The sequence below is a fragment of the Ischnura elegans genome (assembly GCF_921293095.1).
Source record: "Ischnura elegans chromosome 13 unlocalized genomic scaffold, ioIscEleg1.1 SUPER_13_unloc_3, whole genome shotgun sequence".
Classification (NCBI taxonomy): domain Eukaryota; kingdom Metazoa; phylum Arthropoda; class Insecta; order Odonata; family Coenagrionidae; genus Ischnura; species Ischnura elegans.
This window is the reverse complement of record NW_025791659.1, coordinates 6,783,041-6,810,119: the sequence shown is the minus strand read 5'-3', so window position 1 is coordinate 6,810,119 and position 27,079 is coordinate 6,783,041. Positions and strand designations below refer to the sequence as shown.

The 27,079-nt window shown below is 39.4% G+C and overlaps 1 protein-coding gene across 1 annotated transcript in view; it reads right to left on the bottom strand.

Moving 5' to 3' along the window:
• Positions 1-8,920: 8,920 nt before the first annotated feature.
• The window catches only part of LOC124172804, a 37,860-nt gene continuing 19,701 nt past the window's right edge, over positions 8,921-27,079 (bottom strand). The window contains exons 6-10 of the mRNA XM_046552290.1: positions 23,954-24,026; positions 11,228-11,301; positions 10,079-10,292; positions 9,314-9,452; positions 8,921-9,216 (exon numbers count right to left, since the gene is read on the bottom strand). Coding sequence (XP_046408246.1) covers positions 9,072-9,216; positions 9,314-9,452; positions 10,079-10,292; positions 11,228-11,301; positions 23,954-24,026 — 645 coding nt within the window. The 3' untranslated portion in view covers positions 8,921-9,071. The remainder of the gene's footprint in view (positions 9,217-9,313; positions 9,453-10,078; positions 10,293-11,227; positions 11,302-23,953; positions 24,027-27,079) is intronic.

The window sequence follows — 27,079 nt, the reverse complement described above, 5'->3', positions numbered from 1 at the left end:
ATTGTGTTTTCTCTAATTACACTCGACGGCAAAAACAATTTTTTTGAGCCCTGATACCATTCCTGCTAATTATTATGCAAAATGACCTCCTGAATCCGAACATGACATCCGCTTTCATTCATCACCTCCCATTTTCAGGGGGAAGCCCCCACTCTAATTTTCATCACTTTCATATGTCTTGGAGGAATGAAAAGGATTATATTAGAGTTTATATTTCTTATTAGGTTTTTTAGAGGTGAAAAGTTCTAAAACATGATAATTAATGGTAAGGTTGTAGATTTGGGGGGATTGATTTCCGTTAATGATTTAAAAACCCATTAAAATGATGAACCTTTCCTTTTTTCGCAATTTTTTCACTTATTTTCTTCATTTTTCAGCTCCTATTTTATTTTCCCATACCCCAAATATCCTACAATGATGGAAAAACATACATATCAACAGATTATATCAGCAATAATAAAAATATTTAGGTACACGGCATAGAAAAAATAATGAAAATGTGTGCCAACAGTTGAGAAGGTACGCTACCATGCTGGTGCCCTCAATACCACACGCGCATCAACAAAGAAAAAAATAACCAGTGTGAAGTGAAGTAGAAGTTTCTCATGCAAAAACAGCAGTAGGCCTAATAAATCAACATGCCTACAATTTCCCTGAAAATCTCCTCACAAATTTGATGATGTCTCTATAGAACCATTCCCTGTGTTAATCTGAAACTGCTCCTAAATATTCTATGAAAATATCCAGGTGTGAATGAAGGAAATGCATTTTTAGTGACACGTTAAACCCCGTGGCCTAATACGCTGACAGCAGTTCACACGTTTCTAAGCTCATTCTCACAGCTAACACACGTTTCAGAATCCAAGCCAAGCTCGATTTTATTTATAATTCAGGTGTTTCATGTACGTCGAATCTTTGAAAAGTTTCCTAATCGGGGGGTCCACGAGTTCCTTCCTTGGTTTTAGCCTCACTAATTGTAAGACGAGGAAATTAAGTTAGAAATTGAAATTCAGCTCCTGTCTTTTCGATTGCCTTCACAAAGTATTTCATCTGTCTTAATTTGATGTGCAATGGTGGCAAGTGAATATTTTCTGTCGAAACCAGGGAAACATAAGCAACATTTTTATAACCATGAGTAAAGCTTTCTCGCAGAGGCCAATTCCGTACTATGTAATGAATTTTCACGGGCGCGGCTGTTGTATTCACAAAGGAAGCAGCCCTATTTCGTGAAGCCTGATTGCAGTCCCATGAGTAGAGCGACAACTTTCAGATCAGCGAAAACTTACCAATTATAATCACGATAATTAATTCTTTCAAGGATTCAACTGAAATATCTGTACGTCTCCTTCATATCAGCAGAGTATGCAGACAGGACAGAAGGTAACTCATTCCCATTGGCCAACAGGTCCACTTTAAAGCTTGTCTTTGACGAATCCATAAACAGTCTCCATTTTTTGGGTCACATGGCATCATCAGTTCTATCAATAATGCATTTCATTACAGAAAAAAAACAAGCCTTTACCTTCCATAAAAAGTAATTTCAGTTCTGATTGACAGGAAAAGATTTTTATGCCCTTTTCTACGGGATTGTCATTCATTTACGCGAAACTATGTGCCATATGCTACAGTGGTTTGACCAAATATTTGGTTAAATTACTGTAACAAGTGGTGCAACAAATACTTGGAGCTTAATCCTAGTCCTGACCACCAACTTGGCCGCCAAAGTAAAATTTATAAGCAGTTTTAAAAATTAAAAGAAGAGGTAATTGTTGCGATGCTTGAGTCAATTCAACGCAAACATAGTAGAAGCGATGAGGATGATTTTTACACATTTAATCTCGGTAATGATCACAACTCAAGCCCATATACTGACATTCACTTGGAAAAAGCCGGAGTGAAACAACCTCTACTGTAATCCTTGTGTAGGCTTTCGCGGTGTGGTGAGGATTCAGCGTGGAGGTTTTCGGGGTTACTACCGCGTAGATTCTGTAGATTGATTTGCGATCAGATTTGTCTGCAGAGATGAATCTATGTAACCCCGAAAACCTCCACGCTGAAATTCTACTGTTTTGCACAATTTTAACTTCTTGGAAAAAAAGGATCATCCTTGCCCGAAACAACGAAAAATGTTGACTGCGATTGCTAGAGATACCGAGGGAAGATTACGACAACTTCAATACACACAATTGATTAGAGAGGCTGATACTTTGTGCAACTCCATTCTTAAGGAGAAAGAATACTTTTTAACTGAAATGAGAATATAAAATCTTAGTCTTATATTTTCCGTGGAATAAGGAAGTATTACTTTTCCTTTTTGGCTGCAAAAGCTAAGAGAATTGCCGTCCAAGGCTAAGCGGGCGAGGCATTGTGAGGGCAAGCGTAGTAAAGTGAACCTTCCGAGATATTGATACAAATTTCAATCATTGTTGCTATGCAGCAAAATATTTTTATTATTGCTGCTGTTTCTTGTTTTATATATATTTTTATCATTCGGTGGAGGAAGACGTGAAATGGGAGCTGGAAAATTTAAAAAATACGTGAAAATTTGCGAAAAAATGGCAAAATTGATAATTCTTAATGCGTTTTCACACAATTTACGGAGACTTATTCCCCCCGAATCTACCTCCTTACCATATTCGCACCCCTCAAAACCCTTAGAAAAAAATTTAAATGCTAAAGTAATCGATTTAATTCCTCCAAATGACTGAAAAGTGATAAAAAATGGAGGGGGAGCTCTCCCGAAAATGGTGGGTGATGGGAAAAAACGGAGTTCATATTCGGATTTAGGAGGTCATTTTACAGTAGAAGCAGCAGGAATGGTGTCAGGGCCGATAATCATGCCGTCCAGTGTTATTTTGTTAGTATTGTGATAACGTTGTAAGTAATATATGTTATGCGTTACCAATAGCCAATACTTTCAATTCACCGCCTTGCTGGCTAAGGCAACCAACGGAAATTAACAATTCCCTCATTTAAAATACACTCTCCCTGCGTGGCACAGCCGCTATTCGCTGTTGCCCCTAGGTATCTATATACCTCTTCATAACCAAGAAAAATCTTCCTCGACATATTTCAATTGATACAGCGGGATGCCTCGACGATACTTAATACAACAGAGTTGTGCTCCTACTACGCCTATGCTATTATCAGAACCCTAACCTCGCTGCGTCGGCCATATTGTCAGCGCCTGTAGCGCCGCCATCGGTGATTTGAGTCTCGAATAACCACCCCAGGTAAAACATGTAGACTTTTCAGGCGGCTTCGCTTTCCTGCAGCACAAGTGTAAATAAGCGGCTTCGCGCGGCAAATCCCATAACAGTTACTCCCTAATAACAGTCATGTGGATTAAACGGAACAGTTGTAAACTGGATACGCGACTTTCTCAGTGATAGTGAGCAAAAAGTAGTTCTTGACGGAATTGGCTCTGATGTTGTAAAAGTTATATCAGATGTTCCACAAGGAAGCCTAATCGGCCCCCTGTTGTTCATTATATACATTAATGATCTCTGCTCCCGCATAAGCAGAAAAATCCGTTTATTTGCTGACGACGCTGTCATCTATCGCGAAATAAGTGATCACTCTGACTATGAAATTCTACCATCTGACTTCAACAACGTTCATTATTTGTGGAGCCAAGAGTGGGGACTCGAACTTATTCCGAGCAAATGCACATGGGCACATTTCTTGCGGAATTCGTCCAACTCTAACCATGTTTATGCTGTGGGCGGTATTAGCATAAAGGCAACAGGCAAAATCAAGTACCTGGGAGTTACGATAACTTCGAACCTCACGTGGGGAACACATATAAGGAATATTTTTGCATAGCCCTGAAAAAATTGGGATTCGTCAAGACTTGTGGGAAAATTTTCGGATGAGAAAGTAAAAGAAAGTTGCTATTTCGCACTCGTCCGACCGCACCTTGAATATGCTGCGAGCGTAGGGATCCGGCGCAGAAAGACTTAATCCACGAACTGAACAAAATAAAGGAAGGCTGCGAGGTTCGCCAAAAACCGCAATGGGCGTACAAACAGCGTTACTCAGATGTTAAGCGAATTAGGCTGGGAGCCGTTGGAGACTCGGAGGCTACGCGCTAGGCTTAGATTGCTTGAACAATTGAGAATAGATATCTCTAAGAGGGACACTGAGAAAATAAGACTAGAGCCCCGCTATGTTTCCAGGTCTGACAGAAGCGACAAATTATGAAAGATGTTTTGCCGAACGGATGGATATTTGAATTTGTTTTTCCCCTGAACCACAACCCAAGCAGAAAAAAAGTTCAAAATTACGTTCAGTTGACGTCAAGTTGACGAGGTTGCCGTCAAGATTTAGTTCGCCTCTTCTCATGACGTGAAAATAACTTCATCGTGACCATGCGCATCCTCTGCTACTGCAAATTATAGTTAACAAAATTCATGATATTCACGTTAACCGTCTTGAAAATGATGCCCCGGACCACTTACTTACGCATATGTTGAGAGAGAAAAATAAAAACATAATACACAGGACTCTATTAATGTACAAAGATAACTGCACTGAGTTTCTTGTTATGGCTGTTCTTTAATTTATTTTCGTGTGTTAAAAAAGGACGATCAACAGTTCCACAACGTTGGCCGCCATAGCCTCAGCAAACTTCCCAAGCACCCTGGTAAACAATCGCGTATCGCGTAGCGGAGGATTGTTGCACAAACTCGCATTAGCAGCGTGCTGCAGGCATGCTTTGCGCATGCGCTATTGATGCGCTGCAATTGCATGTTTCGCCAGCGCGTTGCGAAAGAGCGCTGCACAAGCGCTGTTACCGCGCTCCATTGAAACGGAAACGAACTTGCAGCTGTGAAACCCCTGTGCAGCGCTGCTGCAGCTACTTGTGTTTACAGGGTCCGGTGCGTGTGTACAAATGTGTTATTCGGTGACACTGATGAGTAAAAAACTTGTTGCAGAAATAAGGCCACTCTTGGGTGAGTTAACGCATGTCCTTACTATGAGGCTCTTTGTCGACAAAGACTTGACAAATTTGTTACACGAACATGGCTTCTTCCGAGTGTGTACGAAAAAGTGTCACCGAGTGCGGCACCTCTTCAAGAAAGACTTTTCGCACTCCTTGCACGAATGTGGTTTCTCTCTTGTGATTGTGAGCATGTGGGAAAGAAGCCCATTCCTCCGAGCAAAGGACTAACTGCACACATTGCCAGAGAAGATTAATCTGCCAGCTCTTACAGATGATGTAGCAATAGTTACTGAAAATAAGGAAGACATAAAAGACCTAGCAATGATGATATTGAGAGGGACAAACAAAGTAGGTTTAAAGGTGAATGAAGAAAAAGAGATTACATGAAAATTAGCACAAATGAGGGCCAAGAGAATTAATTACCAGCAATATATTTTATAAATAAAAAGACTAACCAATTTAAATATTTAAGAGTGACACTGACAAACAACAATAAAGAAGATGTAAAAATAAATATCCAAATACCAGCAGATGAAATATCCCTAGTAGCAATAGATATCCATACAATATACATCGATGGTTACCAATATCCAATAAGCATTATATCTTGAAGTAATATTGCATGGATATTGTGAGGATATTGATATGTGCTGGCTTTTTGAAAAAGCATAATATCTAAAAGTAATATTGTGTGGATATTGTGATGATGTTAATTTTATATTGATTTTTGGACATTAATGGGAATGATGGAGATTTATTTAATTCCATTCAAACATACATGAATATAATTAGTGAATGCAATCCGCACTGCCAGGGGAGCAGCCAGGAATCAAGGTTTTAGGCACAACTAACACTGGGGGGTCTGAGGGTCTGGAATACCCGCTAGGGTAAGTGGGATATGCTAAAGATCACAACTCTCAGCAGAAGACCAACAGCAATGTTGCATTTAAAAGGTTTCCCTCCCTTGAGTATGGGTGTCTTGCCAAGTTGCCCTTTTCAGATAAAGACTTATTACATTCATTACATGAATAATCTTCTCTTCCGTGCGCATTCACATTTGACGGTCAAAGGTACTACTCACAGCAAGACTTGCGACAAATGTTACATCGATAGTTTCTCCTCTGTGTTTACATGCATGTGGTAATCAAGGTCATAGCTCTGAGCAAAGGACTTACTGCAGACTGTGCACGAATAAGGTTTCTGTCCTGTGTATATGTTTAACTAAGTTGCTCATCCTCAAGAAAGACTTTTCACACTCGTTACATGAATAAGGTCTCTACCCCATGTATACACTTGTTTCTATTATTATTATTATAAGGGCGGTTTTTTTAAAGGTTTAACCCATCCCTCCGCGCATGTGGCCCCCCCCCCTCCAAGTGGCGATGCCCCAGTAAGACTCCCCCCGTATTATCGTATTCTTTCTTCTATGGCTCCATCCTCAATTTCAGTATCGTGTCTCCGGATTCCACCTTTTCCACTTCGCAAAGGACACCGCCCTGACACCACATGCCAACGAAAGATTTCATATCACCCTTGAATTTGCGGTAAATATATTCCCTCCTGATTCTGCCTTCGATCCTTTTTTTTAAATACTCTGCGTATTTTGGAGCCGTTCGTTTGCCTTTTTCCATTGCCGTAAAACAATGGTATACACTTGTGTTTGGTGAGGTCACTATTCGGAATGATCTTCAAGCAGATTTTATTGGAAATATTGTAGTATTAATAAAATACTTAAGAAAAACAAAATGACAAACTTCATTCATTTAATTGGCAACTCAGTCTCACTTAAATTGTTATCCAAAGATAATAATTATTTACAACAAACGTATAACAATTTTATTTCAAGGAAGTATGCTGCAAGCATTAATGATTAATTTCAGAAAAATTGAGAACCATAAAGGGCATGACAATTAGGAATGGAATTAGAGTAAGACACCTTTTACTGATAATTATTGGCATGTCTTCAGTAAAAACTTGGCATGCAGGTTTTCTGATCCACATCTGATAGCCTGGGAATGTGTCCTTTTCTGCTACCACTCTTCTTCAATAATCATCATGAAAACATTTTGTAAACGAAAAATATTCATCAGCACAGATTTGCGTGTGGCTGAATTTGAACATTAGGAATATCTAGACGAATTATAACGTCCATGAGCAAACAAGTCATGTGCACAAAGGTGACTTATTTGAGTCAAAACATACAACATACAATACATAATAGTGTTCCTCACTTTTCTGTGCATGTGGCGGTTGAGGTTAGAAATCATGGAGGAGGACTATGAGTGCACTCAGCATGAATAATGTTTCACAACCGTATGTGTACATATGAGGTAGTCAAGGCCATTCCTTGCAGTGACAGACTTAATGTAAACTATGCATGAATATGGCTGCTCTAATTTGTTAGTCGTTGTTGGTTAGTTGTGACTGTCAAGGTGAATTGCATGAGCAAAATATTTACAACAAATGTTACATTTATAAGGTATTACTCCTGTGAGTATCAGAATGTGTAACTATGTCACACTAATGAGTGACATACCTGCTGCAAACGTTGCAGAACATAGGATCCTCTCGGGTTTTTGTACACTCATCTGTGCCGTGAGGCTCTTGGTCGAAAAAGACTTCCAAAATTCGTCACACAAATAAGGGCTTATCCCGTGAGCGTACGTTCACGTCCAACAAAAATGCCCTTTGTAGAGAAAGACTTTTCGCATTAATTGCATGAACTAGGCTTCTCCCCTGTGTTTGTATGCAAATGTGTCACCAACAAGGAGGCATCGCCAAGGTGATGTTCGGGATCTGCATGCGGATGTTATTATCTGAAACTATATAGGTAAGGTAGAAAAGGTGTCAAGGCTTTCTTCCACATAGGCCCGGGTTCGAGAGATATTCGCTCGTAAATATTTTGCGCAGCATGATGTCCCTTGAGCAATCGCTACCTCTTAACCCTTTCGCGCCGAATCCCTCACCTGTGCGGTGAGGATTTTTTTTCCTCAACTACGAATGCCACACCAGTGCGTCCTGAATGTTTTTACCCTAACCAACGAATGCCGCGCCTGTGCGGCACAGGTCGAAAAAAGTGACCGTGTCGGACACAATAGACCCACGGACGCGGTCGCCCCTCACGATCCGCCTTAGCGCAAGCCCAGTCCCATCATCGGCCGCTCAGGTCGACCCTTTCCTATCCTCTCCACGCGGTCAACTACTGTTATTTGCAGTGTGTTTTCAAAAAAATATTTGTTGCTTACATTTGAAATCCTATGCTAGAAACGAATTCATCTTTTTTTGCTGACCACATGGAAATTTCAAACGAAATTCTAACGTTAATATCAACAGAGTTATAGAACAACTAGTAAATATACTAAATCCGTCTATATAAACGTTAGAACTTCGTTTAAAATTTCTGCACGCTCAGAAAAAAACACGAAATTCATTTTGAATTTAAAAAAATCGATACGAACAACAAGTATTTGCATGTATTCTGCGTTAATATTTTAGCTAGTTGACCGCGGACTCGTGCTAGGAAGGGGCTTTTAATCCCTCTAGGGTCTGGGACAGAGGCCGAGGAAAAGGATCGGCGCCCCACCGAGTTGGGTCCAAAAATGTTTCGGGAGGGACCCACTGCCTTTAGTCGACGCGGAAAGGCTTCGTACAGAGGAGTAAAGAAAGCTTTCAAGAGACTCGTATTGAGGAAGAATTTCCTTCAACGAAGGTCCGGCGCGAAAGGGTTAACTACGGCCGCGTTTTTCTCTCTTCTAATTTTTGAAATCACTATTACATTTTATCCCCATTCGTTTTATTTAGTTACTTCGCGATTTTTTAAATATAATATCAATTTATGGATTTTAAACGAAACTCCAAATTTTGCCTTACCACGGCGATTACTCAAGGGGTGTCATGTTGCGTAAAGTCTTTACAAGCGAATACCTATCGAACCTGGGCCTATGTGGAAGAAAGCCGTGATGTTTTTTCTACCTTACCTATACAGTTTCAGAAAATTATATCAGTATCCAGATGCTGAACATCACTTTGGCGATGTTTCCTTGTAAGTGGGTCTTCGTCGAGAAAGTCTTTTCACAATCGTTGCATGAATATGGTTTTTCTACCGAGTGCGTATGCAAATGCCTCACTAAGAAGCTCTTTCTTGAGGAAGTCTTTTCACAATCCTTGCATGAATATGGTTTTTCCCGTGTGTGTATGCAAATGCTTCACTAAGCGGAGTGCTCATTTCTCCATACTTGTGCAATTGCCTCAGATTTTCATCTCCAACATTCCTGGAACAAGTAACGAAGAATTATTACCCAACTCTCATTTGACAATAATGTTGAACAGCATTCTAGAAGGTTCTTTATTGACTGCAAAACTACATACTTATTTTTCTTCTGCTTTCTGGCATACCGGTACTTCCCTTCATGGTACCGGTCTAGCTTCCTTATATTTCCTGACATTTGGTTAAATGTCTTTTCGATAGACGGCACCTTTTGTCCCTTGAAGAGTGATTCTGTGTACACTGTAATACATTAAGAAAAAATATATATATTAGCTACAACAAATACATTAGATTCCTTACAAAAACATGTGACAATGGGCAAAGTTACAACCCTATAAAAAGCAGCAACAATGAACCTCTTATTTAGCACTGGACCAGGAGGACCAATTTGTGAGAACACAAATCAGAGTCTCAAAATACATCAGCACACAAATCAATGTTTCAGGCAGTAATACGTTGGTAATGGCAAACATCGTATTTATCCAAATATAGTCCCCCACCTAATTTTGATGCTAGAATTCCAGGCAAAAAGAAAAAAATGGGTTTGAATATGGTCTCCTCTTTACTCTTACCACGGGCATTTTTGGAAAAAAGGGGGCACTATTTTCAGACAAATACGGTGCACGTGAATAATCAGAAATAGCAGGATGCCAGTTTAGGCAAGATGGCAGTTTGCAAACTCACTGCAGTTCTTATACGAAATGATGGTTAATTTAACTACAATACGTAGTTTAAGTCAAACAACTTGTGCCACTAAATTGATTGTGATATCTTTGCACATAGGTATCCATCTTAACTAAACAGCCAAAAAATAGAACTATTAAGTATAGTGCATCCAATTAAAAGAATTAATTTCATCGACTCACACTGCACTGCACTTAATACATCTGCATCAGCCGCAGGAAGTCCACCTGTTGTTGCTCTTTGCCCCCTTGCGCAATGTGTTTTTATATACTCCCTCCCCTTTATCTTCTCCAGCAGGAGCCGCTGCAATCTCCCAGGGTTGTTTTTTGCCCTAGAGAGGCACTCTATTTTATCAATTTTCCTTATCATTACATGGAAGCCATGGTACACAGGTACCTATCGAAATGAAGAACCAGAAGCAACCTTAGGAAGTAGTCATAGCTCCATACTTATAGATGTTATGCATAATGAAATTACATTAACACGTTGGGTACAGATGACGAGAATTCTCGTCATTTTTTTCCCGAACGTTCCGGACCGATGACATGGTGTGTTGTAACCTTGGTCAGTGGGGGTGTCTTATCATTGTGGATAAAATTATATGTTGAGTTTTACATATCGAGAAGCTATTAATCTGCTATCATGACATGGATTTAGCTTGAATTTTGCTATGTAAATAAGAGGTAGTTGGTATATAGTATTCCATTCTCCTCATCTTTTTCCCGAACATTCTGGACTGATGACAAAGATTCTCGTCATTAAGGTGCGTCAACCTAAGCAATTTTAAATTGTACCATACATATTCGTTAGTACGTTTTCAGTTGTTGTTAGTTATTGATAATGAATTGATGCATCATAACGTTTGATTGGGTAAAGTTATATTCTAAACATTAGCTTTTTAACCATGTTTAAACCAAAGCCATTACGCCCTAAGAGGCACATATTTCCAAATCGGCGTTCCTAGGAATTTAAATACCCCGGTACGCAACGTGTTAATAGGCATTGTATAATGGACAGCTTACATGTTCTACGCTTACAATAGTAAAAAAATCTATATTAATAACACCATCAAAAATTAAGAATTTTGATGAATGAAATGGTTTCGCATCTCTATGGCAACAGAAAGCACATGGCAATTGCAAGACAAAAGTTTTCCCTGAACAATTTACCAAAAACAATATATCATTATAGCATCAAGAGCCTATAGGAAACAGAGGAAATCAAAAAGCAGGACTGACATTTGAAGCAACATAAGTACTACTTCACGTACTTAACTAAAATGATTTAAAATACAAAAAAGTAGGTTGAGTAGGACCACCTCAGGACCATACCATGGGATGCATGTCCCTCGGCTGCAGATTCTCCACATGGCTGAGCAATACTGCAGCCTTTTCTGCATTCGTCACTGGAAAGACAATGTCTGGGTTAACAAACAGTTGATACCGCTCATACTTAACTTCTTCTATTTCAATACTTAATGCAGCATAAATGGTGAGTCAGACACCCGACCAAAAGTAACACGCCTGCATGCAATGCAAAATTCTAAGGGCAGATCCAGAATTCTCAAAGATGTTATTTTCAGATAGAAGGAAAACCATTTATTACGTCAACAACACGCTAGTACAAACAAATTTTGCGCTGGACTTATAATTTAATATTTTATTGTACGTACCAGATTCCTGGTACGTAGTGAAGATAAACTTGCCGCAGTTTGAAACAATCCCAAAAATGCAGTTTTAGCGAAACGGAAAATAGAATGATTATTTTTAAAGCTCATTAGAATATCCACTTTAAAGTTTCATTTCTATAAACAGATTTAAGGCATTTTATTTAACCATTAATGCATTTCTATAACACATAATAGCGAATTTTCGTTCTCTCGAGCAAAAGAATCGCACTGAACTTTGCGCCATAGCATGTTCTACGCCAGTTTCAAGCAAATGATCCCACACAGCACACTCAAAATTTATTTCCAAAAGTTGCCATTGCGATATTTTGATAGAAAGTATTTTTTATGATTTTTTTTTTAAATTTCCTATGCTTATAAATTTACTTATTTCATATGCCTATATCTTTGGAATTTTTTTCACCAACTTGCAATAATCGTAGGACAAATTCCTTGAATCGCAAGATACTACATTTTTGTTTGATTTTTTCACTATCTTGGAATACTCAAGAGTCGAAAGAATTCCGAGGAATAAGCTATTTTCGATTTTCCATTGTTATTCAATTTCGGCTTTCGGCCTTGTGTCTTTGGCATACGAATATTTGTAATCTTCTGGAAAAACCGTTGGGGGAACTTCGTAGCCTCACGATCTACCCTGATTTTCCCGTAACCCTCCAGGTTAATTCAAAGTAAAATTCCGTAAAATTTCCTGCACATGAAAAATCATTGTCGCCATTATTTTGTGGAGCACACAATCTGGAATTACTTGGCAACCGTTCAAGCCAGAGGAATGAAATTTTCAGGGTAAAACTATATTTAAAAATGTCAACTTTTGCAATGATGGCCATTCCACCAGATCGATTCATGTGAGAGGTATATCGATACCAATCTCCTTGGATACGCTTTATTCGATAATAACTTTTTTGTTAAGCAAGGTGCGAATACGAAAGTCAAATACAATACTACTGCTAATGTGCTGAATCAGACAAAAGTTAAATCAAGTGGATCGAATAATTAGAGTAGACGCTATTATCGATCCAAGTGTGCATTCGATATAGCCCTTCTTCAGACTTATTTACATAGTTACGGGGATAAAAGTTTTGAAAATTTGCTAAGACAGCAACTTACAATACATGCATGTTAATTATTTTGATGAGTAATGATTATTTATGAAGATATATTGATATGAATTTATATGGATAGGTCTCATTATCTCCTTTGATATTGACCGTAACTGTCCGAAATTTTCAGGGTAGTACCTGATTGGTAATACAATTTTTTCGTTATATTTAAGGCTACATGGCAACCATAATTTTCATTCTATGTCGACAATTATTTTCAATGTAAAGTAAATGGGGACATACTAAAATCGTTTTATTTCAGTTTCCTCTTCTGCAAGATTAATAAAAATATAAGGATATAATCCTTACTATAGAGGTCGCATTTAGCAATGACGGACATTCCACTTGATGTATTTCGATTTGATTTTCCAGCAAGAAAAATCAAATCGAAAATCCTGGAATTCGATAAATAACACTATGTGTTTAAATAGTGGGGGGAGGGCGTGGTGCTCCCTCGCGGCGGCCGATTACGTGGCCAATCAGCAACAAGACTTTTTACCCCCGCTAGGGGCCTTACCGCCAACCCTTAGCCGACTTCACCTTTCCATTCGGCTTTTGGTCACTTTTAAATCTCATCATATGCATTAAACTGGCCGTTCCATATAAAAGCCAATATTGAGAACTAAGTAAACACAATATCACATGTTGAAGTTGAGGTTAATTTCACGGATAAATACCATCGGCAATCGTGAAGAAGGTCAACGAGAAATGAATCGACCCTTCTTTCCTAGGGTGCACCATAATCTTTTTTGTGTCTTCCTCCCCAAAGACACCTACTGGGAGGGAAATAGCCCCATGCCTGTCCTCTTCTGCAGTTTGCACACTATTGTATGCAGATCTGGTGCAGTACACCACTGCCAAGGTGTACAACTAATTATGCGGTTAATGAATATGGCGAATCTCGGCAAAGGAAAGATTAGGTCGAAAGCCATACTGCACAAGGAAAGCAAATATGTACTGTTTTGAATACATTCTCCTAATATGTACTTAACAGTTCTTAGGGGAGTTTTAAACACTTAATTAAAATAAAAGAGTTAAATAACACTTTGAATTCAATGCAATGTGCACTCTATTGTTGTTCCGTCCCGAATAACTGTTTATTTATGTAACGTATTACTTCATAGCAACAATGCAAAACGACCAATAGGGTGGTTTCCCATTATTTTTTTATTGCCTAAAACGAAAGATTATTACTCCTGGAGTACGTATTTCACGCTTTTAGATTTTTATATGACGATATCTATTTTTTGCAATTAAATGAAAAGTGAAAATTTTCAAGCGCGCGAAAATGCGACGGCTAAGTAGGAATGATGGGAAAAGTCCGTGTGACGTATTTCTCGTTCCAGCTGTCAGCGTGTGAGGTGACCTTGGGGTGAGGCTCTGAGTGCTGATACGACGCAGGATGCTAGCAGGTAGCTGAGTACCTTGCTGGCTGGTAGCGCTTGGCGTAAAAAAAGGTTTATTAATACCTTATCAAATGAAGAAAACTTTCCGACCTTAGCCAGTTTTAACAGGTGATTATTAAGACATGTTTCCCTGAGCTTTGAGCCTCATGCATGCATTGGTAACCTCAGACGATGTAAAACTCCTATCCTCTCGTGTAGAAACTAGGTCCCTGTGACGTCATGCGGAGTGGAATCGCATGGACGCCATTCTGGCCTTTTTCAAATGAGGTTAAAATTTGACCCTTGCCATTCGTCTAAATTGGGATTTCTAAAACAAAATAATTTGTACATTATGAACACACTAATGGTGGGTAACAAATCGCCACCAATGCCTTTCGTTTTCTTTGATGAAGGAAACTACCCTATTTGGAAAGCGTGAACAGTGCTGAGAGGTACCCTACGTGCACTCCCGCGAAGGAGTTAGGGAAGCATGCTTGGGGCTCAGGAATCTCGCAGAGTGAACCGAGAGTCAATGAAGCCACACGGAACGCGTGGAACTCTCCATTGACGCTACCTCTACGCTCAGGCAAGCGTTCAATTTTGACCATGCAGTGGAAGTGAAAGCGACTTTGAAACAACAATACAACTTTTTGATACTGGCAAGTGCTCTCCAGTGTAGAAGATTTTGATTCGTAAGATGCAGTTTAAACTCTAAAATGGAATTAAATTTAATAAGCACGGAAGTGTGGCTAGGAAACATCATTACTGGTAAAACCCATGCGTCGTTGAACATGATACGTAGCACGGATCCATTGTTGTCCGAGTAAACAAAGTATAATGTTTAATTTCCGCATCAACAATAATATCGCTGGCGACTGCTTATTTCGGTTTTCGAATGAATGATTGTATTTATCAGAACTTCATTTGTGTAAAGTGGATTATCTTCTTCTTCTTCCTTCCAGGATTAGGCTACTAAGCCTGTTCCGGCTCCACATCACCATCTTTTCCTTGGTTTTCCTATACTTCTCTTGCCAAATGGTTGATATTCCATTGCTTGTTTTGGAATTCTTTCATTTGGCATTCGAAATAAATGTTCCTTCCACCTATTTTTGTAGTCTTTAAGTTTGTCAGTGACTGCTTGGACACTCGGTTCATCTCTTGTTTGAGTGTTTCTTACTTTATCCAATATTGTGCAGCCTTTTATTGATCTTAAAAATTTCATTTCAGACGATTCTATCTGCCTTAATTCCTTCTTCTTTGGTACCCAACATTCTGATCCGTAGAGTACAGCAGGGACTGCCATCACTTTGTAAAATTTTATTTGTGTTTCTTTTCTTGTTTTGTTCTTTAGAGTTCTTCTAATAGTGCCACATATTCTCTGAAATGTGTTAACCTTATTTATAATACCTTTTTCCTCGTCATATGTTATATCGCATCCTAAGTACTGAAAGTGCGACACTTGCTCCAGGGCAAAGTGGATTATTTAGCTTTAAATTTTTTTCTTTAAATGCCCTAATATTAACTCTCCATATGAGTTTCACTCCCATAACTATTCAAATGACATGAAATGAAAACCAAGATTGGCACGAAGGCATAAATATAACCAAATACTCATATTACTAACCAGGTAATACTCTGAAAATATCTAACAGCTATTTTTAAAGTATACCGGGACTAGCCGCGGTGATAACTTACATGGGAGTCACCCGCAATGCACAATCGTGCGAAAGATCCACAGAGAAAAAATCCGGGTTCGAATCCCGGTCAAGGCGAATGATTTTTTCTCTGTGGATCTTTCGCACGATTGTGCATTGCGGGTGACTCCCATGTAAGTTATCACCGCGGCTAGTCCCGGTATACTTTAAAATTAGTCACGAGCGAACACCTCTTTGTGTTCCATGCCTGGGCCTGCTCTCCGGCTGTGGCGCCGTGCGCACGATTTGGACTGCTTGTGGCATCATATGCTCAGCAGTGCAGTTACATCTTGTCCAGTATTGTCCGAAAATATCCACAGGGAAGAATGACGCCTCGGTAGCTTAACTGGCTAAAGCACTCGACCGGAAATCGGGGGATCCGAGTTCGAATCCCGGTCAAGGGGAATGATTTTATCTAACAGCTATGTTCAATCACATGGAATAAAGCTGCAATTATCGATATGAATAAATAACGATATATCTTCTTAAGTAATGATTACCTTCAATTACAATTTATACGAGCATTAGATATTTTACTGTCCCATAATTGTGTAATTTCATATAGTTTTAATTTTCCCAAACTTAACACTTTAGTTTCTAAAAGCATCCATCGAGCTTACACTTGTACCGATCTTAACTTCCACTGTTATCGTTGAATTCCTTTACTTTAACTTTTACATGATGTAATACCTTATTTGTAATTTTCAGTAAGAGTTTCAGTCTCACACAGTATTTAATAAAAAGTTATTAGAGAAAAATCGAATAAAAGGAAAGTCCATTTGACTTTGCTAGCAGAAAAACAGGTGACAAGAAATTCCTATAATTGCCAAATGACCTTCGTGAAATTTCCTTTATCTCGCTCAAATAGTTTCGTGAAGAAGGATTTGAGATTTTTCTATTTCACTTTGCATTAATATTGGACACTTCCCATTTTTTCCTTTGATCCTTAATTAATTAAGTGATTAACTGACCTTTGATTTAATCCACTACTCCAGAAATATGGATGCCATGTGGGCCATTTCCCTTAACTATGAAAGCTACTAAATTTAATCACATTTTTCTGTATTTTTAAGAGGATTTTTACGATATAGATGAGTAGAAAAAAAGTAAGTCAAAATTACTTCCCCATCCAATTGGCATTTGAACCGTTCATGGCACGGCACACTGAAATCCAGAGTCGTCTCGGCTGAATGCAGCCTGATTTTCACGGCCCGTGCCATGAACGGCAAAAAGCTGTCCAATCTGAAAGTGATCTGAGCTTTATCCACATACAGCTATTTGTAGCTCTTGAAATCACTCACCCATTGCTTCAACTGTGGGCTGATGGTCCACTGTCAAATAGGGTAGTTTCCTTCATCAAAGAAAACGAAAGGCATTGATTGCGATTCGTTACCCACCATTAGTGTATTCATAACATACAAAATATTTCGTTTTAGAAATACCGGTTTAGACAAATGGCAATGGTCCATTTTTATCCTGATTTGAAAAGGGCTAGATTGGCGCCCATGCGATGCCACTCCACGTGACGTCACAGGGACCTAGTTTCTATACGAGAAAATAGGAGTTATACATCGTCTGAGGTTACCAATGCATGCATGAGGCACAGAGCTCAGGGAAACATGCCTTAATAATCACTTATTAAAACTGGCTCAGGTCGGAAAGTTTTCTTCATTTGATAAGGTATTAATAATCCTTATTTAAGCCAAGCGCTACCAGCCAGCAGGGTACTCGGCTACCCGCTAGCAGCCTGCGTCGTATCAGCGCAAAGCCTCGCCTCAAGGTCACCTCACAGGGCGGCAGCGGGAACCAGAAATACGTCACACGGAGAGCCATCACGTTTTCGCGTGCTTAAAAATTTTCACTTTTCATTTAATCGCGAAAAAAAGATATCATCATTTAAAAATCTAAAAGCGTGAAATACGTACTCCAGGAGTAATAATCTTTCGATTTAGGCAATAAAAAAATAATAGGAAACCACCCTATTCTCAATCAGTATTCCAGTCACAGTAAAAGTTGGCCAAATAAAAGCATTAACATACACATCGTATGCAATTATTAACATTATTAATCCCTCCATGTACAGAGTTACTTGCAAGCCCTTTACGTTTTCCCCACTAAAGACGTAAATATTCGTGTGGACGTTTCTAGACCCGGGAGACGAAAGCCGTACATTTCCCTCTGAGATTTTCCTGACCATTAGAACGAAAGTCATATATTTACGTTTTCTACCTCTCTCCCTTTATGACCATCACGGGTGTACGACGTCTTTGTTTCGGGACCCATCACTGCGGGATTTAGGCTTTACCCTTGGAATTCGGGAGCAGGTACCCTGACCCCTCAGACAGTAAGGGACCGCTAAGAGGGGTTATAAAAGGGTCATGCATTGCTTATCCAGTTTATCCAGTTTTTTAAATAAATATTCGTTCTTTTCTCAAGAAATAAAAAATTAAGAATTGAATTCCTTGTCTTTTGAGCTGTTTACAATTTTTAGACGAAATTCTACAATAAATATTATCTTATGTCTCGAGTTCTGTATAAACATCAACATGGAGATTGTTGCTGCATTACATGCATTAATATTGATCCAAGAACTTCTTTTAATTTGACAATGCTCAGAAAAAAATGAGGAATTCAATTCAGTCTGCAATTTACGTTGAAGCAACAATTACTCATATTCTAAATACATATAAGCAATACATAAGTTGACGCGAACCAATGCCGCAGGTATGGTCGTAAATCCGGAAAGGAGGTAGCACAACTACTCTCGGAGCCCAAGATAATACGGAGTCCCAGCGGGGAGGGGTCGAAAAAGGTTCCGTGAGACCCTTCTTAACGAATAAGGGTTAACCAAGGACACGTGACTAATTATTATTGGCTTGGAGGTGCTTGGACATCGGCCATCTTAGCCATTGCATTCAGTTCAGTGTATTGAGTGTGTTGTAGTGTTAAATGTTGTGACAATCAACCTTGTAATCGATGTTACCCATGCAGGTAATACTCGTAGAGAAGCTTTCTGAGTTTTTTCTCTTGAGTAAAATATCTCAGTTATTCACGTTTTACAATTTGAATGAAATGACTTTTCGTCAAATATTAGACATTGGGCAATATTGTTTAGTATCTAGTAGAGGTGGGTTAAACTGTTCATTTTTATGAACCGTTCACTTTGATCCTGTTCAGTAAAAAGAACAGTTCAAAATATCGGTTCATAGTGAACAGGTAGGGTCATTCGGTAGAAAATATTGTTTATCATGCGTTTAGAGTACATGAAAGCTTAATGTGGTATCGTAAGGTTTGTGGAGAGTGTTATGGTAATTTCGAGCAAGTTCTGCCCCGAGCCTTTACTTGGTTATCCACGCACAAGAACATATCTGCTGTCCACTTTAGAATAAGCCAGAATTAATATTTACATATCAAGTCAGTGCCAGATGTTATTCGCATATCTAGCGCCAGAAAAGTTTTAAAATGCTCCTTTTATAAGAAACTTTGACTTTTGCACAGCTAACGATTCTATATAAATATTTTGAGTATACAGATCATTTGTAAATCTCTCTTTTAGACTCGTCGGTAAGATATCAATTTTTTCTCCTCGTTACAGCCTGTGCCTGCAAAGAAAGTTACTCGAAGCCTATGATAAGATGGAAAATTGTGCTTGATGTTATAAAACAGATAAAACCAAATTAAAAACTTTGTACCTTTAGTAAAATTTGGCCTGCGAAAATGTTTCTATATAGAGAGAAACAAGCGGACTAACGGAGATAAACAGAGTATCCTCACGTGTTCCAATATTCGATTTTCCTACTGAATAGCCCACGAGTATTTGAAGTTACTAAACTACCTCCTAGTTTAACGATGGATAGAGGGGATCATATTCAACAAAAGTAATATCAACAATTAACTCATTAACTTGTGATTTAATATTTAATTTCACTCTATAAATATAAAGGTGGAAAAGGTGAAATTCTATTAACAAGCATTAAAAACGACATTTTACAATATAAAATCAAATACAATTATTGCCATACTTTTTCTTAAATACATGTCGTTATAATGCCACTGTGAAGTTAATAGGCTATTACAAGCATGCCAATGTTTTCAGATACAAAAATCAAACATAGTAGTGACAATACAGAAGATGAAATCCTAAAAATGAGATAAATATATAAGAATATACTGAATGTATTAAATGCATGTCGAACATGCATTAGTGGTGCATTTGAGTTCAGAAACAATAGCTGTTCTACATGTTTTGAGTCCAGACGAGTTCGTCGATCACTAACGACTGCACCTGCTTTAGAAAATATGCGCTCACAAGGCACTGATGTGGCTAGCACATTGAACTTTGATTTTACCAAACGTGATAAGTTTGGATATAAAACTTGCCGCTGCCGCCACCACTCCAACGGGTCGCTCAGGCGGGGAAGGGGGTCATCTCTAATATATCTTTCCACTCCTGCAACTGCCCGTGATCTTATATCGGCCACTGTGAAATTGAGGGTAAAATACTTATTTGCTACTCATATTTGTGTGCATGCATTCGCGTGTGTGGCTAGATGTATATATTTGATAAACACACCTTGAGGCCGGCTGGCTGCCATTTTTTTGTCAAATTCTTCAAATATGTCGTAACTTTCGCGACTAGTAGAAGGCATTTCCATGCAATCCGCTTCTTCTCTTGCTAACCCTGATGCAGGATCACTTTTTTCGATTAAATCTCGGACAAGGGAAATTACACTTTCTTTAGTTTTTGCTGCTTCTGCCTCATCTAAAAACACATGTAGTTTAAATCTGGGATCTAAAAATGTGGACACAGAAATAACACTGTTTTGTTCCAACTTCTTGAGCCTCTTTTCAATTCCAGCATTAATTTCTTCAATTACACTTTTTACTTGTGACGGAATGAGTTCATTGCGTAGCATCTTCTGACAAATGGATGAAAGTCCGTGGGTAAGGAGTATCATTTGACTCCTGGTGACATATTTCTCTCCGCTTATCTGTTTGGTCACTCCCTCAAATGGCTTTAAAACATTCAATAATTGGGCACAAGTTTCCCATTCCTCTTCTTTTAAAACTGGTAACTCCTTGTTGATAATCGCTACAGTCGCTTTAATGGCATTCTTTACGTCAACAAACCTTTCCAGCATATAAAACGTAGAATTCCAGCGAGTAATTATTTGTTGCTTTAACTTTTTGGGATTAGGGCTTCCGGAGTTTCGTTGCATTTCCAATAAACTCTCCATCGCCGTTGGGCTTCGTTTGAAGTATGCGACGATTGCTTTTACTTTCTCCACTAAAGAAGTCACCCCATTCAATGCATCTTGAACAATCAAATTCAACGTGTGAGCAAAGCAACCTATATGGTTCCACCTGAGTTCTTTTACAACTGCTTTTTTCATGTTGGCAGCATTATCCGTCACAACAACCCATGCTTTTTCTGAAAGAGAAAACTTTTCTGTTATTTTCCGCACTTCTTCAGCTATATTACTGCTCTTGTGCTGCGTTCCGTTCGATCCACATCCTAAAAGTACCGACTGGAGGAAAAAGTTACTATCGATAAAATGTGCGGTAACTGCCACATATGCTTCGTTGCTTTTAGAAGTCCAACCATCGGTTGTAATGCAAATGCTTTCAACACTCCGAAGCTTCAATTTCACTGCATTAACACACTTTTCGAAAGAAGCCGGTATAAGTGCATTCGTTATTGTCTTTCTGGCAGGTAGTGCATACGCTGGGTTGAGAGCAGCAACAAAGTCCAAAAATCCCCTGTCTTCGACAGCAGAATATGGCTGAAAGTCGTAATAAAATAATTTCAGCAAGGCGTCATTAATTTTCTTCTTTTGGCCAGTTCCAATTTTTGACTTCCGATGTAAGATGAAATAGTAGGCTGGACAAAACTTAAAGTGGAGCCGTTACCTTGTTTTTCTTGGCTGGATGCCGAGGCTGATGATTTCAATGGTGCCACACTAGTTGAAGGTACTTCAGTGGTAGGTGCTTCTTCTGGAGAACCCTCATTATCTTGTTCTTCGTGCACAGATAAAGACGGTTGTCTCGCCGAAGGTGCTAAGGTAGATCGGCTCTGTTTTGCCCTTGAAATATTCACATGCACAGTAGGATGTTTCATATCAAGGTGTCTCTTCAAGTTAGAAATAGTCCCAGCATAGCTCAACTCTTTCCTGCATAAATCGCACTTAGCTTTTCTTAAAGCTTTGCCTAAATTAGAAAAATAGCACCACAAATCACTAGCGCGTTGTCTTTTACTCATCCTGACTCAGTGAAACTTTTACTGAGGCCAAAATGTCTATGAACACTCTTGCGGAGGAACATAACCCCAAGGGATGGATGCAATGGTATACCGAGTCTTGCGGAAAACAGATTTCAACAAACGCACTGTAAAGTTTGATATACACTGTTTGGTTAAAGTGGACTTGCAAACTTGACTCCTCTTCCCCGAGGGGTTGGTTCAGGGGCGTTAGTGGGGTCCTTGTTATTGTTTGGGACCCGAATGACGAAAGCTCTCCTATTGCTCAACTCGGAAGGACCGAGACCCCCACTCACGTCTCTCCACCCACCTTTCTGACACGCCGCCTCAGTGCAGTTGCTATCCTTTGCTACAAAGTATTGCGGAGGGGAGGAAACGTGCTCCTTTTGTTGACAAACAAACTCTCCTTCTAGGCACGAGCCATCAGCTGGCGTTCCATGGTATTCACTCCGCGGTACCAGTTTAAAGGCCTGCCGACAAGGGTGGTCGTTTTATGGCACTGTGCTACCCCCGTGCCGATATTTTCGCCTACATATTCTGTTTTTCCTTACAAAATGCGGCGAGGGAATTGGATCTGTAAAATTGGATCCAGTTAAAAGTAAATATCTGTACGACCAACCAAAGAAAAACATAAATAGTGGATACAATGTACACATTTTATATTGTCATCATATACTCTTTTTTAGTTATAGACTTAGTTTTTGGCGCCTACGATGAAATTTTTTAAGTGCGATGTGATGTGAAATGTGGATGCATCTCCAAAAATTTTGTTTAAAACGCGATTCATGAACTTAAGAAACGATTAAACTCCTAGTTAGATGATGCACCTGAAAAAACTAAGTCCAAAGACTTTAATTGTTTCTTAAGTTCATGAATCGTGTTTTAAACCACATTTTTGGAGATGCATCCACATTGCACAATACAGCGCACTTAAAAAATTAAAATTTCATCGTAGGCGCCAAAAGCTAAGTCCAAAGATCATATTGGTAAGGGGACCGAAAAAAATGTTCCACGATCATGAGTTCAATCGTTTCCTAAGTTCATGAATCGCGTTTTAAACAATATTTTTGGAGATGCATCCACATTAAAAAATTTCATCGTAGGCGCCAAAAACAAATATCCAAATATCAACTTAAGTCCAAATATCAACATGGTAAAGGGACCGAAAAAAATGTTCCACAATCATGAGTTCAATCGTTTCCTAAGTTCATGAATCGCGTTTTAAACAATATTTTTGGAGATGCATCCACAGATCCACAAATGTTCAAAATACGAAATCAAAATGAACGCGATATCCCAACTGAACGCCCCGAGGAAACTAATATTTGATCTAATATTTCGAACGGTTCGAAAGAACTGATATTTTAAATATCAGTTCAAATATTAGTTGGAACGAACCGTTCAGTGGCTATCGGAGGGGAATAGTAAAGAAAGAAGGGGAGGGGCTCGGTCGCCTACGACGCACTTCGGCGGCCTTGGATGGCCTCCCTCGTAACCGCCATCTGTTGTACCCACAACGCACTTGCTCGAGTAAGCTGCAGTTCAAAATGCCTCTTGATGATCATACCTACTGTACCGAGTACGCCGCAATTGTGCAGTGCCGACATGATCAGTGAACAGGGTGTTTTAGAGAACGGTTCATTTTCGAACCGGTTCATTTCAGTGAACAGTTCGTTTTGGCAGTTCGGTTCTTTTTGACCCATCTCTAGTATCTAGTATGAGTTTAAGTGATGAGTCTTTATGATAGTTAATTGTGTGATTCGCAGAAAATGCATTCAGGTGATTGTTTTGCCAGCATTCTTATGCATCATTTTTCCGTTAAAGGTTGTGATTACAGCATCAGAACGGCCACGAGAAAGTAGTCTCTTGGGGCTCAGTACAGTAGTCATGCTAAGACGAAAACTCTGCCGTCTCGATAGGGTTGAGAGTACTCACCAAACGCCGCTGCAGTAGACTTATGGGCAATTGTCAAACTCTCAATTGGCTCCCCATCCTCGTCTGACGTAGACTGGAAGTAACCATGAAGAAACAAATCATGCATGAGCAGCGGACTCAGAACCTTCTAGGAAAAGATTGACCAAAACTAATATATAAACCACGTTATATCAAAATTTGGAATTCCTCAGAAATGTTATACAGTAGATTCCGGTTAATTGGGACATATCGGGACTTGTGCACTTTGCCCCAATTAAGTGGCTGCCCCGATTAGGCGAACTCCCTAGTATATGGGCATAAAAACTTTGAAAAGGTAGAAAGAAGACTAAAGAATATTTATAATGCAACATAAGTCTATTAAACTATTAATTTGATTAATAAATCAGCGAGTTTAGTTAATATATTATCACTTTTAAGAACTATAACATTTTTGTTAATAATATTTTTCACAGCCACGGGCGATGCTGAATGAGTGCCTTTTACTAAGCCCCATTAAAGAAAAGTCCTATCCTCTTGCGGATACTGTAACATCAAGAGCTTTCAAAATAAGGCAAGAATAGGAACATTTGCGAAAAATAAGAGTAAATCAAAGGAGGAAAACATAAAAAAATAATATTCTGAAAACAAAAAATTTTAATTTCGTCGCGAGTATAGTCTATGTCGCCGACTCATGGCCCAATAAAGCGGCATGCTGTACCAATTAAGCGGATAATACTCTGGGATATTCCTCCATTGGGTTTTGTTCTTCAAGATCTGCCCCAATGAAGTGGCTGCCCCAAGTAAAGTAAAAATTTTTCATTAGTATTATTTTTTCCATTTATGTTAACTTGGAAGCAGTCCTTAAATTATTATGTCTACATTGTAACATCATACTTATGAAATAATTCTGCAATTGATGTATTTTCTTCCCTACTGTACCATATAAGAATTAGTGTTCATAGGTAATGGCTCCAACTCGGCCTTCTTCTAGTGTTTCCTATCACATTGATAAAACCCTAGAGAAATGCAAAGACCACTTGATATCATCAACTCAATATTCTAAAAATGCATGAGGAATTTCCAAGTATGAATACAGCATATATCAATTCCATTTTTAGTAGGAAGTTCAGCAATACACACAGAAGCTTAAGGAACTCATAATTTTACCAACCTGCTATCTAAGTACTATCTACCTACAACCCAAGTTGTAATTCCCTTACTGGAAAAAGTAATGGCATAATTTTGAAACGAGAGAATCTTTTAGGAAAGTGACACATCAGAGTCAGCAAAATAAATCTCTGGGCAAACAAAACAACATGTAATCATTACCACTGTCAAAACCACAGTATACTTAACTATTGGCGGGCCATTATTTTTTGGAATTGAGAAAAGTTATGTTTTCCTAGTCTCAAAATGATGTTTATATTCACATGCTAAAATTTAGTTCTTTAAATTAAGGGAACCCATACCCCAGGAGTCCTAAGTACTGAGGACCTTCAAATAAGTTTTTCTGGGGCTGATAAAGCACTATGCTTACTAAACATGGGAAAGTAGTGTGGAGTTCACGATTCAGAGTTCCATTTAAAATCCATAAACTATTATGAAAACAAAAAAAATCGCCCAGAAACTATATCAAACCAAAGGGGATGACATGTAACAGTGACTTCTAAAATTGTAAAAGAGAAAAAAAATTAGTCTACTTTGGGACTCGAACCCAGGACACAAGCTGCATAAGAAACTGGAGGCGGTGACCACACAGCAGCCATCGAAGTAGTTGAGAGAAAGCGATTACTCAAGGTAAGTCACGGTGCGCGAAACCTTTACATGCAAATGTGTCTCGAACCTGGACCAGCAGTCCAGCCGGCGAGAGTTGTCCGATGGCACTTTAAAAGGAGTGGCGGAGAACATGGTTTGCAACCAATTGCTGTCCCCCAAATGCACCTCTCACCCTTGCCTAGTCATACAACGTTGTCACATTCTTATGGAGCACTGAAATAAGCCTGAACCAGCAAAACAACTCTTTCTGCGAATCTCCAAAACAAAGGATTCTTCCTTTGGACTCTTCACACTCATCGTCCCTTCCGGCTGCTTTCTTCGCGGAACCCTTTTATTTACATGCGATGTGGGCGATTCCCTTTCTTACCAGGCAACCTTGCCCCCTACCCTTTCTAACTGTCAACGGACAACTCTCGGCGGCCGGACTGTAGGTGGTAGACATCCATGATCCTTTTTCTACATTACCTATATAGTTTCAGAATATAACATAGGCATTCAGATTCCACACATAACTCTCGCCATGTCTCCATGAGAGTAGTGTCGGGTATATATATTCTACAAAGCAGTGAATCTGCATCATGGCAAAACTGCGATTAACCCTTAGGCTGCGGGAACGTTTATGAAAGGTCTGCATGGTGAGTGCGGGAAAAGCATTTTTCAACGTTTGACCAGATTTTCTTACCACTGGCAGCCTTTCCTTAAGATTTTGTGGCCGTCCTTTCCGCGGTTGCTTGAACTCAGCCAAACCTATACTTTTTTTCTGAACTGACGGCGGCTGACCGTGAGCGTGCTCGAAACCCACCCACTCTCCTAGCCAATTACAGAAGAGCGACAGTAGAAAGTGTGTAGGAGCCCGCAGTCTCTCTCCGAACTCTGCGCAGTGCTGATCGCTCTCCAGCTCGCAGTGTTGCCAAATCAAAACTGTGGAGACCGCACAGCGTTCGTCTGAGAACCTTCCGCCGCCCCCGAAAGTACCGTTATTCCCAAGGCTGGCAACGCCGGTCGGCCGGATGGAGGGGAAAAGGGAAGGGGATGGAGGAGAAGGGAGAGGTGGAAGGGCCAACGCTTCTGATTGGCTACTTGCTATTTTCCACCCAGCCACCATCAGTTCGGAAAAAGGGTATAGAATTTCTTGCCACTGGCAGCCTTTGTCTTAAGATTTTATTGCCGTCTTTTCCACGGTTACTTGAACTCGGCCCAACCTAGTGGCATAGAGCACAAAGGCATATTTCGAGGACTGGATACCCTCACCACCGGGAGCACTACTCGGATTATCCCTTATCCGAGAGAGAAAGAGCTCCCTGCTTTCCGCGGTGCATTCACGATGAAAACCATTCCAACGAATCCTTGCATTTCCTAGGAATTTATTTA